Source organism: Ipomoea nil, unplaced genomic scaffold (assembly GCF_001879475.1).
Source record: "Ipomoea nil cultivar Tokyo-kokei standard unplaced genomic scaffold, Asagao_1.1 scaffold1043, whole genome shotgun sequence".
NCBI lineage: Eukaryota > Viridiplantae > Streptophyta > Magnoliopsida > Solanales > Convolvulaceae > Ipomoea > Ipomoea nil.
In genome coordinates, this window is record NW_017617471.1 from 3,169,067 (window position 1) to 3,189,585 (window position 20,519).

Here is a 20,519-nt window from a genome sequence, read left to right on the forward strand (position 1 = left end):
ATCTGCGCTCGAACCCATGACCTCTCACTTAAAAAAATCATTTTATTCCGCTTGATCAAAAGGTCTTTGACAACAAATTTATTTCTTTAATTGTTAATTATATTTAGTCCCTAATGTTATGTAGTTATTACTTATTAATTAGAGACCTATTTAATGAGGAGGAGAATCCTGCTTATCGATTTTGATTATTTATGAGTTAGAGTTTTTATCAAGTCAAATATTTGATGAAGATTGTGTACGTTGTTAAGAGGAGAGAAGGAAGTTGGAGAGTAATTGACAAATATAACTCATGAAAAAAAAATATTAATAAAGTTTCTAATTATATAACAACAAGGACGAAATTAAATAATTAAGTTTATTCAAATCAATTAATAGGGTCAAATTTTTAAAAATAAAATAATTCAGGAGCTAAAAACATCATTTTCACTAATTTAAATGAAGTTTCTTTCATTGAATTGACACATTGATAACCTGGAAGAGTATATACTTTATATGTGGTACGGTGCAGATAATATGAAGAAATTCAAGCATGCTATCCACTTAAAAGATTTGGCAAAAATTTGTGTGAGACTATCTCACGAATTCTTATACATGAAATGAGTCAGGTAAAGATAAAAATGTAATACATATATTGAAAAATGTAGTATTAATGAGAAAAGTATTTATTACTTTAAAGGGAAATATAATACTTTTGAAGAAAATTGTAATATTTTTACATTTTTATTTAAAATATTATATTTTTATCAAAATATTACACTTCCATTTAAATATAACAAACACTTTATTTCTTATTATTATTACATTTTTCAATATAAATATTACATTTATACATTAACTCTACCCATCTCAGGAATCAGCCTTTGGTTGGTTTGTCTTGCGTAGAGCCACCACACATTTTTGCTCCGAGAAATATAATCATTAATCTTACCAAATCACCCTCGTGACCGACACCGCTAGCACAAGTGCACAACAGTCCTTTTCGATTTTTGTTTGTATTCAAAATAAGAAGTTTTTCTTTATATTGTATGGCAACAAATAGACATTGCTCAAAATAATATATTGTTGTATCAATTAAGGGAAATTAAGACAGTAGAATTTTGAATTAATTAGATTTCCCAATAATGTTACGTTCATAATATGGTAAAACCGGTCCAAAAAAAAATAAAAAATAAAAAATGGGATAGTCTAGGCTAAGCAATAAACAGCACTTTTGTCCATGAATATGGATTTAGGTTGACTGAGATCAGACCATCTCCAAGGATACACCAAATCACCAAAACAGCAAAAAAAAAATGGCGTAAATAAACTCCAACAGGCTCGCCATCGCACCAAATATTTGGTGTGAGATGAACAGTGCCGCACCAAATTTGGTGCTGCACTATTCATCTCACACCAATTTGGTGTTTTTTGTTTATTTCTAAAATGTCCTTTGTTTTTATTTATAAATTTTATATTATTAAAAATAAATTATATCATTTAAAAGATCTCATCAATACAATTAAAACAAGACTAATATTGGACATTGAATAATTAAAAATGAAATTACATAGCCAAGCACCTTGTGTTCGGATGACATGTAATGACCTCTCTCATGTGGAAGGTCATAAGATCGAGCCTTAGTGGAGGCGTTGTTGACTCTTTGTGCTTCATTAGATTAAGAAAGTATGTTTGACTACAATGTAATGGAGTCAGTAGCATTCAGGGTGTAGTACATGTTAAATTAAGCAACTAAATAATTTTTTTAAGGAATAAGGTTCAAATTCGCCACTGAACGTAACCTGAAAATGCAATTAGGCCACTGAACGAACAAAAAGTGCAATTAGGCCACTGAACACTCCAAAAACGGGCAATTAGGTCACTGAACTCTCCAAACGTATGCAATTTCACCGGATAGCAGGTTACCATCAATTTTAGCAGGTTACCTGCTTACGTGGCAGCTGAGTTGACATTTTTAATAATTTTTAATTAATTTTTAATAATTAATTTTAATAATTAATTTTATAAAAAATTGGAAAAAATTAAATAAAAAATAAAATAAAGTCGTTTTTATTTTTTAAAATTTTTTTAAATAAAAATTTATTATTAAAATTTATTAAAAATGATTTAAAATTTATTAAAAATGCCAACTCAGCTGCCACGTAAGCAGATAACCTGCTAAAATTGAGGGTAACCTGCTATCAGGTGAAATTGCACATTTTTAGAGTGTTCAGTGGCCTAATTGCACTTTTTTTTTTTTTTCGTTCAGTGGCCTAATTGCATTTTCAGGTTACGTTCAGTGGCCAATTTGAACCTTATTCCTTTTTTAAAAAAGTAGAGACAATTAAAACAATAGTTGAGTACGTAAGGTCTAAGTGATCTTTGTTGTATTTAACGGTCCACAACGACTTTGAATTTTAGAAGTCATTGTTGAGTTTTTGTATGTTTATGAACAATTATTGCATACCTATTTAGTATATACAAAAACACGTTATTTATATGAATTTTTTGACTTCTAGCCTCATCTAATAGGAGGAGGTCTAGTGGCCTAATATGGCATTGTTCTAACTATGAATGCTCCACGTACTACCGCATATTGAGTCTGACGAAACTGAGCTTCAAATAGCCAAACACATGTGACATGTCCCATGCCACTGAATATTGTTTGATATGATTATGATTGGACCGTACTGCGCCTCCATTATTAAACAATTTGTTCATTAATATTTACGTTATATTATTAAGTCTATACAAATATCATAATCACAACACAGTAATTTTTTCTTATTATTGTCAAATAAATAATTTGAATCTTAAATAATTTAAATGAAGTTTCTGTCATTGAATCGATACATTTAGTCCCTGCTAGAAGAGTATATATTATGTGGTGCAGATAAATCAAGAAATTCAAGCATGTTATCCCTTTAAAGGTTTTTGTTTGGTTTGTCAAGCGTAGAGCCACCACACATTGCTTCCAGAGATATCATTAATCTTAGCTTATCAAATCACCCAATTGTGAATGACACCGCTAGCACAAGTGTCCTTTTTCAAAATAATTTTTGAGTAATACGGACTCTATTACAATATAGTATCTGTTCATACATACTTTCTCAACCTATTAAGATTCAAATACAGTTAATGTCTCGCTAAAGTTTGAACATGTGACCTCTCATTTGGAGAGTTACAGAGGTACCATTGTTCAAGATAATATATTGTTGCATCAATTAAGGGAAATTAAGACCGTAGAGTTTTGATTCAGTAGTATCCAAATTCTACGTGCCGGACCATTGCATGCATGCATAAATAAGTAAACAAGGATAATTCTTATTGGCATGCATGTGAATTATTTTTCTAAAGCAATCTCTTCTATTAAGTTTTTGCATTGGGTTAATCATAATTTTATAGCTGGCAGCAAAAGCGTAATTTTATAGCTTGAGTTTTCATACCATTACGGCAAAAGTTATATTACTTGCAGCAAAGGCGTAAATTTATTTCCTTATATACCGTCACCACATTTTCGAGAGGCGAGATGTTGGTCTTGGCACTTCACTCGCTTCCGCTCAACGATCTCCTAGTCACCAATTGTTTGACTTGACACGTTATCGGCCTCTGCCCAATAGTATATATGCATCTCTTATATGATTATTTGCATGCTATTTTACACAAGAATGAGGCATACACAATACATACCGTCACATAATGACTATTAGTGTAAGCAAGGGTATTCATATACTATTGGGAAATTAGATACTCATCATTTCAAGACAAGTATGAAGTACTTATAAGCAAGGGTGGGAAATTAAATATTTATGTAATTGATGACTATAAGTAGAGATTCCCAGGCAATCTGGGTTCCACAAGTGCCAAGAGTGGGGTTTCAAGAAAGAGATCATGTTTAGACTCGATTAACCTTATGCATGGCAAAGTAGGAGGGACATCCCAAGTGAAGCATTGAAGAAGCCGAGCCATCAACATTGTAGTTATCAAAGAGCCTAGTTTAACCGCCGGACATCCTCGTCTCCCAGTACTAAACGCCAACATCTTCAACTCTGTGTCATTTAAATTCACTTCTCCACCGTCCTCCTTGAGGTGGCGCTCTGGCTTAAACATAAGAGGCTCCTCCCAAGCACTTGCATTCCGGCCAAGCCCCACGCGGCTAAGGAGCACTTGACTGCCCTTGGGAATGGAGTAGCCACCCACCGCGGTGTCTGCCACGGCCACATGGGGGATGTTGAACGGCGCCACTGGGTGGAGCCGGAAGGCTTCTTTAATACATGCCTTGACGTAGTTTAGATTAGGCAAATCGGATTCCTCCACCAGCCTCTCCCTCCCAACCACGCTGTCTATCTCTTTCACAGCCTTTTCCAGTAGTTTTGGTTGGTTTATCATCTCCGCAAGTGCCCATTCCACAGCATTTGATGGATTATCCGTGGTTGCTAGCATCATTTCCTTGATAAATTAAAAAAGCATGTTTTTTAGACCATGTTTTAAACCACCTATAGAAAGAATAAGTTGTCTAGCATGAAGGCTAATTCTACGTACCAGAACTTGTGTTTTGATCTCTGTATCACTCAGTAATGGACTCCCACCATTATCCTTGAGCATAACAAGAACATCTAGGATGTCTTCTTCCACAGTTTTAGTCCCATCTTTCCATATTTGCATCCTCTTGTCCACTTCGGTATCAAGGTGTTTTCTCATTACTGACAAAGCTTTCTTGATGGTGCTTTTATGGCCACCGATATCGAATATACTCAGCCATGGGATATAATCAGAAATTCCCAATCCGTATAGAGCTTGAAGAAGTGCGAAGAGGGCCTTAAGGATCTCTTCTTCTTCTTCTTCCATTACGTTGCCGAAGAACCGCTTGTTGAATACCATCTTGCTTATGACATTTCCACAGTACTGCCGTGTAACAGTGCGGACGTTAACAACATGCATGCCGCCGGTACCGGAGATTTTGCACTGATCGTAGATGAATTTAACTAGGTTATTGGCTTCTTCCACCCTTTTATCGTGAAGCCAGTGGAGGCTCGCCGGAGAAAGCACGTGAGAGTGGAGAACTCTTCGCATTTTCGCCCATTGATCGCCGGTGGGGAGAAAGATGGACGACAAGTATCCGTTGCTGATAAGATCGGCGGACATGCAAACGGGCCTGGACGAGAAAACCGAGTCTTGCTTCTTAAGGAACTCGCGAGCGAGCTCCGGGGAAGTGACCGGAATCACGTAAGTGCCCCCGAGACGGATGCATGCGATTTCAGTGTTCATTTCGTCCATGAAGTTGTGTATCCACCGGAATGCTGGCTTTCCTCGGACGACAATCTCCGGGAAAGATCCGACGAGGGGCCAAGGTTTGGGCCCCGGAGGAATTGGCAGCAATTTCTTTCTTCTGTTAGTTAGCCACTGCCTTGTGATTCTAATCATTACAAGAAGTATTACTGGAAGAAAGAGTGAAGGAAATCTAAGATAGACCATAATATCAAAGATGGCTGCCATTTTTGTGAGTTTTTTTAGGAAAGTAGCTTATCACTTATCAGTGAGTGAGTTTGCTACTTGCTGCGAGCCTTGGAGTAAAAGTATATGCAATTTGCCCTATTTATAGATGTTATTGAATGTGTAAAAAAGTGTGGTATGTATATACCAGTTAATACTATACAATATTGTTGGCGGTGAATAAGTGGATAAACCAAAGTATATATATATATATATAAAAGTAGGGATTTATATTATGGAAAAACAATCCCAACAAACTACTAAGAAATTATTATAAGGGGTTTAATTTTGAGAAAATTAATTCCACCAATTTATTTATATAAAATAAATAAAAAGAGAAAGGATTTACCTGAGGTTTTAATTCAATGTGCAAGAGAAAGGGTTTCATAAACCTGAGATTCTAATCCAACACAAAAAAGGATCTGTGGTTTTAACGCAACACACAACACAAGAAATGCTTATTCTTCTCCAAAAAGTCGTGACTTCCATATCCGTGTAAAAATTGACCTTAAATAACTTGTATAACGGAATCTCTTTGTTCATCCACGATGTGCAATCTCATAAGAACTCCATGCTTATCCACCGAAATGTTGTAAATTTGTTAAAAATGATAAATGAGATCGATGGTTTGGAGTTGTCCCTCACTTTGTAGTCACATTTGAAGGTGACCACAAATTCATAAACAAATGGTCCAATAAGTGTCCCCCCTCCAACCTCCACTAAAGACTTGGGACCATAATAACCCCTCCAACCTCCAACTAAAGACTTGGGACCATAATAAATAAAATTGTTATACTCTATTTACTTCCAAATCTTACTCCCTTATGTGGCGAGTATTGATAAGCTATTTTCTTCATGTGAGCCCATATAGATGTGTTTACATCAAAATTTTAAGTGTGAAAGTAAAAGTTGTGAGAGTAGAAAATGAGAATACATATAGTATTTTTCTAAATAAAAACAAGAAAAGAAGAACGTAACCTGTTCAGGCTCATTTTAAAATTTGATTTGCCGTCCTCCCTTCGCGCGAGAGAGATCATCTATGCTATACAATTCAACATGCCTCTAAAATTAAAGGCTCTTGTATATATAGTGGTGTAAACTCACTTCCCAAACAAATGTGGACAAGTGCTTTTACAAAGCTTTTCTACATTCATTTTCCAACTCAAATGGGAATTGAAGCATGTGCTCCATCTCAACTAAAAGCTTAAGCTGATAGTTGGATACACATTAATGGATATAAGCTCACACGCCCCCTCACGTGTACGGTGGATTCCAACCAACACGTGGACCGGTAAACCGTAGTCGCTTACCCCCCTCACGTGTACGGTGGATTCCAACCAACACGTGGACCGGTAAACCGTAGTCGCTTACGAGTGGCGTTGAGATTCGAACCCATGACCTTTGGTCTGGCTCTGATACCAAATTGAAGCATGTGCTCCATCTCAACTAAAAGCTTAAGCTGATAGTTGGATACACATTAATGGATATATGCTCACAATGGGTCTACTTTGAAAATCAATTTCTCATTCACTAATTATCCTTTTTAGCGTACAATATATCAATCTCAACTTACTATGCAGAACCCGAATTGATTTGATCTGGACCTAAATCGAAAGTGGATCCCACATATATTTGTACCACAAAATAGACATTTAAATACCATTTTATACTAAAAATTCCAACAAATATTGTAGCTAACATCCAATTACTCCCTCCTTGCAATGTCTGCTGGACTCGGAGTCCTTACTCAAATATTATTTACATTTCAGAAATACTCGATATAATCCGAGCTAGAGGGATGACAAAGTCGATCAAATTAAATCAAAATGTTGAAATCCTGAAGTTTACTTTGAGAGAGTTTGGGTTTTTTTTTTTTTTTAACAAAGTTTGTTAGTTATTTGACTTGGTAATTATAAGTTTGGCAAGTTTGTAAAATTTGTAATTTAAATGAAATTAAATCACGATAAGAGTTATTCCCAGTATATATGCTAATAAATTTCTTTTTCTTCTTTGCAGAAAGCTAAGCTATTTGATTTGGGAAAAAAATTTACAAATTATCTCACCAAACTATAATGCAACAAATGTCACTCTTTCATGGCGGGCGACACATTCATGTTCGAAAAGCGCCAACCGGTCGAGATGATTTCGAGCTTTCATAGGAAGAGATAGTGGGTCACCTTAAACGTACTAAAATTGCAGATTTGCAGCGTCACGTGCAGAAGCTAGCCAGAAACGTGCTTCACATTTTAAAATACACAACCTGAGAAAACGGCTAAAGGTGTTAACCCTTTCGTTTAATGGCCACAGACTTAACTTTCGGGGTAACGTCGTAACGATGGCAAACGGATTGTGTCGGTACAGTCTGGCCCCGCCATATTATATTATTTCAAAAAAAAAAATAAATAAATTGAATACTCTAATCACCAATAATTTCGCATCCAAAATAGATTTCAAATTATTCTTCCAAAACGTTGAACTCCAATCCTAAGGGTCTCCATATTAATTCTGATAGAACATTTGAGAGAATGTAATTCATGGTAACTCAAATTTTGAATTATTAACTTGCACTATAAATATATAATAACTCACAAAACTAACAAGATTTAATTCAAAAAATTCCTATAAGTTAATTTCAATAAACATCGCAATTCAGTATAAATACTCTAATGGTAGAGTTCTAACTCTTAGGTGAGAACCACATACCCAGGAATGAGATATATAAAAAATAATTGTTTAAAAAAATGCGTTTACATTTTTGTAAACAATTCGAATTTTGAAGTGCACATAAATTGTGTTAAAAGTGTACGTAACAATTTCATCGAGTGCACCTAAGTGGAAGTAAAATGTATTACAAGTGCAACAATATAGTATATACACTGAGCAACAATATTAAGTGCACATAACGTTATCATTAGGTGCACCAATGTGCAAAATGTAAATTACACTATTAAGTGAAAATGGTTGCACTTTTAAGTGATTTTACTTTCACACTTACACTAGTTGCACTTGTAACACATGTTAGTTGCACCAAAGTTTGAATTATTGAGTTAATTTCACTTTTGGTCATATGATTATTGGGGTGTTGTCAATTTGAGTCCATAACTTTCAAAACTAACAATTTAGTACCTTAACTATTTAATTTTTATCAATTTTAGTTAGTCTGGTCAAATTGTCGTCCAAATGTCACCAAAATCTTTTAATTCAGTGTAAAAATGGAAGCTAATTTGTGAACCATTGTTTGAATTAATACAAAGGCGGGTGGAATGTGGATAAAAATTGACGAAAATTAGTCGACAATTGACCGGCAATTTGACCAAACTGACTAAAATTGATAAAAATTGAATAGTTAGGGTACTAAATTGTTGGTTTTGAAAGTTGTGGACTGAAATTGGTAATACTTCAATAATCATAGGACTAAAAGTGAAATTACCTCTTGAATTATTTATAAAAATATCATTGTATTTTTTTTTAAATTACATCTTATCCATTAAATTTGGACAAATGAGCAACTCTGATTAGTTCTCATTCCTCTGTTGAGCGCCCATTCTCACCTGACAAGATTTAATTCAATAAGTAAATCCTTTATATAATAAAGCTATATTGTTTGGGAAATAATTAATGCTACAATTACAACATCTTTTATTATAAAAAAAAAAAAAGCACAACATTTAAAAAATAAAATAACTATATATTATATAATCATATAAAAAATTTACTTTTGAAAAATAAAATAGCTATATATTATATAATCATATAAAAAATGTATTCAATTAGAGTTTAAATTTACACATACAAAATTTGAAATTTTCTTTCCAAATGTAATTATCTTAGTTATTATTCGTATTGTGAAAATTATAATATAGATGAAATACAATTAAGAATAAATTAATATAATTATGTAAATTCTCTCTATAAGTTTATTTGAATTGAATATGCACATAATTAGAGATTATATTAACCATAGAAAATTATAATTTTAATTTTAATTGTAATTTTGTATTCTATAAAAATAATAAATATTGACCAATGGAAGCTCAAAAATATTAGTATATTAAATAATTTAAAATATTTTAGTTTTTCTATTTTTTATTTATATTTATAATAACATAATTTTTTTTCGTACATTGCGCGGGTGAATTACTAGTTACAACAAATACCGCAATTTAGTATAAATGTTCTAACGATAGAGTTCTCTATTGGAAGAGGTTAATTGCTTTTATACTCACGTTGCTAATAAAGTAGACAAAACTATATATACTTTTCAATTTGGCAATACTCTAAAGTCTAAACCTTTACAAAAGTCATTCTTTTTAATCATTATTTTTATATAGTGATTGACACATTACTATACATTAAGGTTTAAAATTAAATAAACAAATTATTTTTTTTTAAAAAAAAAAGTAAAAATTATTGTATCATGTATTAGTAAATTAAAAATAAAGTACTTAATAATTGTAGAGGTGAACATTATCTTCTATACAATTACTAATGTAAAAAATTATAAGCGTATTATTAGGGAATACGATATTAATTGCAGTGCACAATAATTTGACAGTACATTTTAACAATTCTTTTATTGTCACGTTCCATTCTTGGGGCCGGGATAACGACATCAATTTTTCCATTAAAGGACTTACACCTCGGCCAGCAAATCTTGCCAACACAAAGGGGTCCTCATCTTAATTCTTAATTAATGCTGAGGAGCATTCGTTTTCTATAATATAATTAAATTATAAACTGAAGAAAGATAAAATAAAATGAGGGGTGCATAACTGCATACTATATATGGATTAGGAAATTTTTTTTCTTCTTTTAGTCAAGGTAGTGTCGACCTGATCATGTCAGGGTAATCGTCTCTCACATGCAGGACCCCCCAAATCTTTTGTGGCCATAAATAAATAAATAAATAAATAAATATATATATATATATATATATATATATATATATATATATATATATATATATATATATATATATATTGAACAGTCAATTCATCTGTCACTTCGATGCCCTGGCTACTGCCCGTCAACGAGTCAAGCCTCCTTTATTAATTTATAAGGGCATATAGATCTTTATTTTGGTACAATTTTCTTCACGCTGGTTAAAACTTTTGTTGCTGGCGCTTTGCAGAGATGCACGTATGAGCTCATCGCGGAAACTTTAGCAAGCAAAAAAATTCTTTCAATATGATTGATGATCGTAGTGTAACATCTGTTGGACTGTACATCACCTGTTCTTCCTTACACCGCAATTTAACGATATCTGTTTGACTACACACATATTGTTCTTCTTTACACCGCAATTTAACACATCTGTTAGGCTGCACACCGACTGTTCTTCTTTACACCGCAATTTATCGACATATGTTAAACTGCACAACGATTGTTCTTCCTTACACCGCAATTTAACGACTCTTACTATTAAACTCGTGTCATATGTGGGCATTACCACAAGTAATTGTAGGTCAATTATGGTATTGTTCATCTCAGCCACCAAAATCATATCGATATATATATATATATATATATATATATATATATATATATATATCCTCCTAACCACAAAGGGTTCTTATCTTCAAATAATCAATATAGACGTTGCATTTGAAATACTAATAATACAACATTCATGTTAAAATCTAAGTATCTAACTCCTTGAATATTAGCCCAACACTTGCATTTCAAGTTTCACGTACTATTTATAGGAGTTCTTTATTGGTCTTCTTAATTTGAGCTAGTCAGTTTTAGACAATTTAAATTGTTTACTTTTTTTGTGATTTTTTGACAGGACTGAAAACAGATTGCATCGGAGCACACATTCGAATAGCAGTCGGAAGACTTTTTCATAAATCAAAGTCAAAGTCTAACTCTAATACCACAAAAGTTAGTTTAAAGGTAAAACTTTAACCCAAAATTAATACCAATACACAATTTTGTGAAGTCGATGGGATACCATATCATGGTTTGATCTTCCTTTATATCAAAAGAAAAATACAAAATACACTAATTTTCAAATATATTTTCAGCAAAAATATAACAAATGAAATTTATTTTAATGAAAATATCAATTACACATATTTCAAACGTGTTTCTTCATTGAGCATGTCTCTACCACACAAATCCTAGCTTGGAGAATTCGAGAATCCCATGGTCGATCTTAATTATTGATTGAGTCCTGGCCTGGGGTATTGGCCTAATCCCATGGCCGAAATGGGGTTGAAAGATTATATGGTTAAACTGGAATCTGCAGAAAAATAAGTCATTGAGGTTCAAACTCTATACATGAGTCTAGGCATGACAGTTTGCTGAATTGTAGGCACCTCTTTTAAGTGGGATAACTGATCTAAAAATTTAAAGTTGCTTTATATATTCAAAGTCAATGATCGAATCTTAATTTTTAATTAAAAATGAATAAGTCATTTCCACTCAACCATATCCCAGGTTATTATATATTAATTTCAAATTTTTCGTTTTGTGTGTGTTTACACTCCGGGTCAATTGGACTGAGGCCGTCCAAAGAAAATGGAGTTCACATCGGTGTTAGGAGGTCGAGTTCCAATCTATTAGGGGAGTAAAAAAAATGGAGTTAATTAACATTGGTGTTAGCCTGTTAGGGGTGTCGAGTTCCAATCTATTAAGGGAGTAACCGAATTGCTCATTTATTTCTTTGGGACTATTGGAACTATAACAGGGCGTTTGGTTGGAAGGAATTAAATTCCCTTCCCACATAATTCCAAAGGCCATAAAATTCTTTAGTTTGGTTGGAAAGAATTGCAATTTCATGGAATTGCAATTTCTCCATTTTCATGGAATTAAAATCTCATAATTCCTGGGATTTTAGGAAGAAAAAAAGCTAGTGATGAGACAACCCCTCTCTTTTTTTAACCTAAAATTAATACCACACCAACACGGAGCATTTTGGACTTTATACTACTTATTCCCTTTCAATTCCCATATATGTATACCAAACATTGAAATTCTCAGTAATTCCCAACACTGTAATTTAAATTCTAACATTATTCCCCGTCATTAATCTCCCATGGAATTGCAATTCTTTTCTCACTTAATTCCCCCCTCCAACCAAACGCAAACGCCCTGTAAAAAGATATATGTTTTATCCCACTAACTTTAAAATCTTTTTCAAGGAGATGAAGACCTTGCATAATATATTAGCAACATTTTTCGTGCACATGCCGTGTTTAAATTTGAAGTCATTACGACACCATTTTGAGAGACAAAATAAGAATGACTTGGATTCATATTACTACAAACACCGGCCCTAGCTAGCTAGTTCATAATATAACCATTGGTCATAATGCGACACCGAATACTATAAATTCTATACTCTTGTTAAATTTGCATTAATCAATTAATAAGTTAACCATCTAAATTAGGACCTTCACAAGATATCTAGTGATTTGACCCAAAAAAAAAAAAAAAAAAAAAAAAAAGTTAACCACCCAAATTTTGATTAAAACTCCCAATTAAATAAAACTATTAGGTTCAACTACTCTTTGAAATCAAGACATTTATTAACAAGATACTTTTTCCTTCTATATTTCACAATTTAAAATCTCATTACAAATTTATACTACCTTGAATTGTTATATTATTTTTTGGAAGAAATACTACACTGAATTAAAACACGCTTAACTTATATATAACATATGAGCCAAATCAAATAGACTAGTACATGACTAAATGGGCTACATGTAGAGATTTTCAGACAATCGCGGCTTTGCAAGTGCAAGGAGTGGATTTTCAAGAAAGAGATCATGTTTAGACTCCGTTAAGTCTATGCATGGCCGGTGAGTTGGAACACTCCAAGTGAAGCCTTGAACAAGCCTAGCCATAAGCATTGCAGACATCAAAGAACCTAACCTCACACCCGGACAACCTCGTCTCCCAGCACTAAATGACAACATCTTCAGCTCCGAGTCGGTTAAGACCACTTCCCCACCATCCCCCTTTAGGTGACGCTCCGGCTTAAATTTGAGGGGCTCCTCCCAAGCTCTTTTGTTCCGGCCAAGCCCAATGCGACTGATGAGCACTTGGCTGCCCTTGGGAATGAAGTAGCCACCTATCACGGTGTCCGCCATGGACATATGAGGAGGGGTGAAGGGTGCAACTGGGTGGAGCCTATAACCTTCTTTAACACAGGCCTTTATATAGTTTAGCTTAGGTAAATCGGATTCTTGAACAAGCCTGTCCCTCCCTACCACATTGTCTACCTCTTCCACTGCGTTTTCCAATAGTTTTGGTTGGTTTATCATCTCTGCCAGTGCCCATTCCACAGCATTCGATGGATTGTCTATAGTTGCTATCATTATTTCCTGTGATATATTACATTTCACAAAAAACATGCATGCATTATTGTTACATTTCATTTTAAACCAGTAGCACTGCTGGAAATTATGGAATTTTTGACCACTTGAAAGTGATCTTAAATCAAGTCGAAAGGTTTGTTCCGACCACTTTTGGTATCCGGAAAAATTTTTGTTGCTATTTTCGACCACTTTTTGCTTTCGAGATCACTTTCAGGTGGTCGGAAATTCCATAATCTCTAGCAGTGTAGGAAAAATAGGCACATATCAGATCAGGGGTTTACCAGAAGTTGTGTTTTGATCTCTTTATCGCTCAACATTGGTCTTCCATCATTATCCTTGAGCATAAGAAGGACATCAAGGATGTCTTCTTCTACAGTTTTGGTCCCATCTTTCCACATTTGTGTCCTCTCGTCCACTTGGGTATCAAGGTGTTTTCTCGTGACCGCCAGAGCTTTGGTGATGATGCTTTTATGGCCGTCGATATCAAATATACTCAGCCACGGAATGTAGTCGGCGACTCCGGATCCATAGAGATAGTGAAGAATTGTGAACACCGCCTCAACCAGCTCTTCATCTACGGCACCGGGTCCTCCATCTGCCACCCCACTGCCAAAGTACCTCTTGTTGAATAACATCTTCTTAGTCACATTTCCGCAATAGTGTTGTGTGGCCCCTCGCACATTAACAACCGCTCCCTTGGTGCACTGATTGTAGATGTAACGAAGGAGATGATTGGCTTCTTCCACCCTTTTATTGAGAAGCCAATGGTGTCTGGCCGGAGAAAGCACGTGGGAGGTGAGAATTCTTCGCATTTTCGTCCATTGTTCGCCGTAGGGGAGAAAGGCGGAGGTCAAGTATCCGTTGCTGATAAGATCGGCAGACATGCAAAGGGGTCTTGACGAGAAAATGGAGTCTTGCTTCTTAAGGAACTCGCGGGCGAGCTCCGGGGAAGTGACCGGAATCACGTAAGTGCCCCCCAGACGGATGCATGCGATTTCGGTGTTGGTTTCATCCATGAATTTGTGTATCCACCGGAATGCAGGCTTTCCTGATCGGAAAATCTCCGGGAAAGATCCGACGAGGGGCCAAGGTTTCGGCCCAGGAGGAATTGGCAGTGACTTCTTTCTTCTGTCCGTTAGCCATTGCCTTACAATTCTAAGCGCTACAAGAAGTATTAATGGAAGAAAGAGTGAAGGAAATCTAAGGTAGACCATAATATCAGAGATGGCTGCAGCCATTTTTGTGAGTTTTGACGAAAGTACGTAGCTTATCAGTGAGTGATGTAGCTTGGAGTAAAAGCATATAGAGTTTGCCCTATTTATAGATGTTGTTGAATGTGTAAAAAGCTTGTATATATAATTAGTTAACACAATATAATAGCTAAAATACAATTAGTCAATTACTCCCTCCTTCTGATCCAAGCTAGCCCAGAGGGCTATGACGGCTAAGAGCATCCCACCAATGGAGTATGGTGTATTTTTGAGGAAACATGAGTGATGTGGAGAAAAGAGAATGAGTTGGTCTTTACAGAAAGATGAATTTTAATTAGACTGAGGAAGTGGGCTCCCTTGTAGAGAGAGGTGCGCATAATAGCTTCTGTTTTTTTGGTCTTTTTTTTTTAAAAAAAAAATACTACATGCATTCACATTTCTTACTCTCAATTTTACTATTCCTCACAAATTCTTGATGTAGACTTATTCCTTGGGACCTATATGATGAAAAGAAAAATACTTTATGTACTTTCTTTTCTTACTTCCAATTTGTACTCACTCATAAATTTTTGATGTTGACACATTTTATAGGACCCACATGATGAATATATCCGATCTTTGTTTGTCATGTCATGGCATGGAGTGAAAGTGAGGAAGTAGAATTTGGGAGTACGTGTAGTAAAACTTATTTTTTTCCTTTTCTTTTATCCCCTCTTATCTTCTCTTTCCTAATCACACATGCAAAACTTCACCAAAAACCACAATTGTTGGAGATGCTCTAAGGCTATATTACACATGTAGTTTAGAGCATCTCCAATTGTTGAATTTTGCACAACATTTTAGGAGGTCATGTATGAGAGAGAGGGAAATGGAAGAGAAAAAGAAAAGAAAACGAAAAAAAAATATATTCTTTTGACAATTTTTTTTAAAGGGAATTAAGGAAATGATTAGAGGTCAGAGTGGTCGCTAGTTGGCAGCCACTCTGATGCGGCTCATCGGTAGCGTGTGGAGCATGCAATGCGCTCCAAACGTGCGAGATGTACTTCTTTTTTTTTTTTTTCTCCTACAAAAATCATGTATTTGTAGGAAAAAAAATATCTTGAAAAGCCAATATTCCAATCTGTTTGCTTCTCATCCAACTAGTTTTTCCTCATAAAATCTCCCAACAAAAACAATAAATGTGGATGCTCTTAGAGCCTTTGGAGCACAATTATTGTAACTTGGAATTGTACTTTACTTTATTACCATAATAAATAGGCAAAAATTTATCTGAGGCAATGTTTCACGGACCAGTGAGACGCGGGATTGGATCAATATAAATGTATTATTTACACGAGTAAATGTAATACTAATAAAGAATATAATATTTATTATTTATATAGAAAAGTGTAATACTTTTAAAGAAAAATGTAATACGTTTACATTTTGATATAAAAGTATTACATTTTTCACAAAAATATTACATAAGTAACAAACACTTGCCAACATTATTTATATATTATGAAAAATATATATATTTATATCAAAACATTTTTCCCTTATAAGTAACAAACAAATTCATAATTAGTAGTTTTCAAAAATAAAAAAATAAAAAAATTCCTAATTAGTATTATATTTTCAGTATAATTATTACATTTTCATATTAACTCGACATATATCATATAAGGATTTGTGAGACAGTCTCATATAAATGTGACCCTAATAAATAATATTCTTACTTTATTACTTCATTATTATCTCGGAACGTTATAGTAATATTTCTTAACATATAGATCCTAAACTATGTAATTTGCGCTATTAACATGTGAGATCCATATTTTATTACATAATTTTAATTTAGCCTCCACACTTGGATCATAGGACAATCGTAGTCAAATTGGTCAAATTATTGACTTAATAACTACAAATTTACAAGATCATCTTCCACAAAGGGCGACCATCATGATAAGAGTTAGAGTTGTTTCTAATAAATAAATATATATATATATATATATATATATATATATATATATATATATATATATATACACACACACACACAAATTAAGCATTATATGTGAAATTTATTGTGTTATGAATTGAGAATTGAAGATCCTGTATATATACTTAGGGTTTATCTTAGATGTTGTATCCTAGACAGGTTGAAGAACATATGATTTTTCATATATGATGATGCAAATCAATGGCTTGTTACGTATCTTACTGAGACATCATATTATATGCAATTGTAAATTACAGTACGTATGGATATGTTTTAAAGGATTGACATAAATTAATTTTAATTACGTGAGTGACTGCAATATAATTATATTCATATATGGGTTGTTTTAAAGGATTACCATATATTAATTACGTGAGTGCCTGCAATTGTATTCATATTTGTGTGATTGTGTCGTCCCTTCAATTACGTGAGTGACTGAAACTAAAAGACCAACATTTGTGTCGTCCCTTTATTCAATGAACTCGATCAATAATGGGAGTATGGGACACATTCATAGACTGATGATTATTGCATTGTATTATTAGTGCTTTAGTATTATGAGAATATGATGTTTGGTTGTTGATTCAGCCACTTAAGTTTAGAGACTAATAGTGATAATCATGTATGTGGACATGTTGTGTAGAATTTATTATGTCCACAGGTTACTGAAGTGTTAATTACGTACATCATTTTTTCCAAAAAGTTGAACCCCAACGTAACCCTAAGACCCCTCACACCTCGACCCGACAGAACATCTGAGAGGATATAAATCATGATACTTGATTTAAACTGTTATTCTGTATTGATTTTATAATTTTATTTATTATAGTATATTTATTTGATATTTAATTAAAATATCATTAATTTGTTAGTCTCTAAAGTGACTAAATTATAAAGTTTCATAGATTTCAAATTTAAATGAAAATCAATTGTCCGTGATTATGTGATGCTTATAATGAGATGGCATGATGTTAAATTTTACTGTATTTGCTATATTGAAGTTTAATATTAACTATATATATTTAAAAATATATGTAATACGACACTCATATGATATCGTGTTTGTATTTTATTAAATAAAAATATCTTTTTTTTTTATCCATCATACATATACATTCTTCATATATTCTGTCAATTTCATTTATCCATCATACATACACCGTTGATAAAATTTTTGAGAAAGTCATTTTAATTTTCATGTAATTAGTTATCACTTAACATTTAATTTAGGGAAAATGGCACTTTTTCCCCCTATGTTATATACTTATAGCACTTTTTCCCCCTCAATTATTTAAGCGGCTCTTTTTCCCCCTGAAATGTTAAATGGACATATTTACCCTTAAAATAAATATTTAATTTATTTTTATTCTCCAATAAATTATTACTATAATTTGGTTCAAACCAGATACTATAGTAACCAAACCAAAATATTTCAATTACAATTTATAATCAAAACGCGATATTTAGAGTTTATTAAAATCACGAACTGGAATGGGCGGTTCATGTTCCAAACTGAAAAAATAAAATACATTTATTGTTGAATTTAAACTATTTTAAAATAAAAAATAAAATTTTAAAATAAAGACGGTTCAAAATCGCGAACGGGATCCGGAACCGTCGGTTCATGATCCAGTTTTTTTTTTTTTTATTCTTAAATTTAATAAATTGAAATCCAAATATTGGGTTCTAGATCTGAATCATAACTGAAAACTTTTAATTCGATTGCTATAGTGTCTGGTTCAGTTCGAACCGAACCGTGGTAATCGCTACATATACGCAATAATTTGTTGGAAAAGTAAAATAAATAAAATGTTTACTTTAAGGGTAGAAATGTCAATTTAATATATTAGGGGAGAAAACCACCACTTTTAAAATAATTGAGGGGGCTAATGTGCTTACATAAATAATTGAGGGGGAAAAAGTGCTATAAGTATATAACATAGGGGGAAAAAGTACCATTTTCCCTTTAATTTACTAAACACTTTTCTATAATCAACTAATGCTTTCAACTAGTCAAGCTCACTAACCAATGCCAATCAATTAATAGCTATTTATCAAACATCTCAGAAAACTGAGGATTTCCAAGTCTAACTTCCTTCTTAAAATGTTTTGTTCAACACATGTCTATTCAAGGGATGTGGAATTAATAGCATGGCACTTTTAACAGCTATTTATCGTTGAACATTTTTAAATTATGCAATGCACTTAAATAAAACTTCATAGAACTGTACTCCCGAAAACATATGATGAGGTGGTATATTATGTGGAAAAAGTCTTATGTAAATTAAAAAATCAATTAATTAATAAATTAAGAAAACTGAAGGAAGCCAAGTTGGTTTCCATTGAAGGTGTCCTTTTAGAAACCAACGGTCTTAATTGGAGATCACTAAATTCATGGAGATTGTCTCGCCTCCAAAGATCTATAACTGAAACTCTGAATCTTAAACTCTAAAGAAATTAAAAAAAAAACTTATCTCATAATTAACACCTTCATCATTCTCAAAATACCCAAGTAATCTTTCAACCGAATTTGATTTGTTCATAAAGTTAATTGTAATATAATTTTTTAAAATTAAATGACTCAATTGTATTTTCGTATACAGTTTAGAGGTTAATTTAAATTTTATTTTGGATGATGACGAGGAAAATTTGTTTAGAGGTTGATTTAAATTTATTTTGGGTGATGACTAGAAAAATTTGTCATCGCTATTCAAGGGTATACTCTTACGTAGTGCGCATTTTACGATAGCTTTAGTGCATTACACACTCATTTAAGCGATCTTAGTCGATAATGAACCACAATACAATAACCCAATAGGATAGGCAACTCTCACGTGTAGTAGTGGTGCGCATCTTACGATAGCTTTATTGCATTGCAAAAATCATTTGACATTTTAACAATTCTTTTGTTGTCACATTCTTGGGTATAACGACATTTCTTTCATTAAAGGACACAAAGACGTATGATAGCTTTATTGCATTGCATACTCATTTGACATTTTAACAATTCTTTTGTTGTCATGTTCTTGGGTATAACGACATTTCTTTCATTAAAGGAGACCAAGTATCTCTCACCATAGCCAAGAGAAAGTAGTTCTCATCTTAAGGATAATGAGTTAATATTTCATCACCGGGGTTCAATTCTGTAATCTTTCCTTAAGAAGAAAGATAGAAATGTCATCTGAACACAAGGTGCTTGGTTGCTTAGAAGGTTTCTATAATATAAATAACTTATACAAGTAAATACATAATACACCGTGTAATTGTACCCGGGTTGGACTTCCATTTGGAAGATTATGAGTTCGAGCTTCAGTGGAGGTGTTAGGGCCAGTAACATTCAAAAAAAAAATAAAAATAATACACCGTGTAATTATTAGATACATTTTTTTCCCAATGAAACCATAAATAAAGAATTTTCAACAAAACTATCATTAGCATGTTTAAAATATTGTATTTTTTGAAAAAGTTTGATGATACATTTTTATAAAATATTTTTGCATACTCTTGAAATTATAATTAAGCAATCAACTA

At 33.1% G+C, this 20,519-nt stretch overlaps 2 protein-coding genes and 1 long non-coding RNA gene across 3 annotated transcripts; 1 reads left to right on the forward strand and 2 right to left on the reverse strand.

Moving 5' to 3' along the window:
- Window positions 1-1,277: 1,277 nt before the first annotated feature.
- Window positions 1,278-5,774, forward strand: LOC109182065. The gene is made up of 3 exons (XR_002054325.1): window positions 1,278-1,400; window positions 1,703-1,708; window positions 5,763-5,774. It is a non-coding gene; the product is annotated as an uncharacterized LOC109182065 (long non-coding RNA).
- LOC109182061 (isoleucine N-monooxygenase 1-like) lies at window positions 3,734-5,521 on the reverse strand. The gene is made up of 2 exons (XM_019332085.1): window positions 4,519-5,521; window positions 3,734-4,425 (listed from the first exon to the last, which is right to left on the reverse strand). The coding sequence occupies exons 1-2, from the start codon at window positions 5,470-5,472 to the stop codon at window positions 3,799-3,801; spliced, it is 1,581 nt and encodes a 526-aa protein (XP_019187630.1). The 5' UTR covers window positions 5,473-5,521; the 3' UTR covers window positions 3,734-3,798.
- Window positions 5,775-13,122: 7,348 nt separating the features above from the next.
- LOC109181143 (isoleucine N-monooxygenase 1-like) lies at window positions 13,123-15,034 on the reverse strand. Its single transcript, XM_019330898.1, has 2 exons — window positions 14,078-15,034; window positions 13,123-13,802 (listed from the first exon to the last, which is right to left on the reverse strand). Exons 1-2 carry the CDS (start codon window positions 15,032-15,034, stop codon window positions 13,176-13,178), a joined length of 1,584 nt encoding a protein of 527 aa, XP_019186443.1. The 3' UTR covers window positions 13,123-13,175.
- Between the last annotated feature and the right edge of the window lie 5,485 nt (window positions 15,035-20,519).

Bases quoted from the DNA above. Each gene is read 5' to 3' on its own strand.
- LOC109182061 (XM_019332085.1), bottom strand. From the start codon at position 5,472: ATGGCAGCCATCTTTGATATTATGGTCTATCTTAGATTTCCTTCACTC. The intron at 4,426-4,518 runs GTACGTAGAATT...TAATTTATCAAG, and splicing joins AGATCAAAACACAAGTTCTG to GAAATGATGCTAGCAACCAC.
- LOC109181143 (XM_019330898.1), bottom strand. From the start codon at position 15,034: ATGGCTGCAGCCATCTCTGATATTATGGTCTACCTTAGATTTCCTTCA. The intron at 13,803-14,077 runs GTAAACCCCTGA...AATATATCACAG, and splicing joins AGATCAAAACACAACTTCTG to GAAATAATGATAGCAACTAT.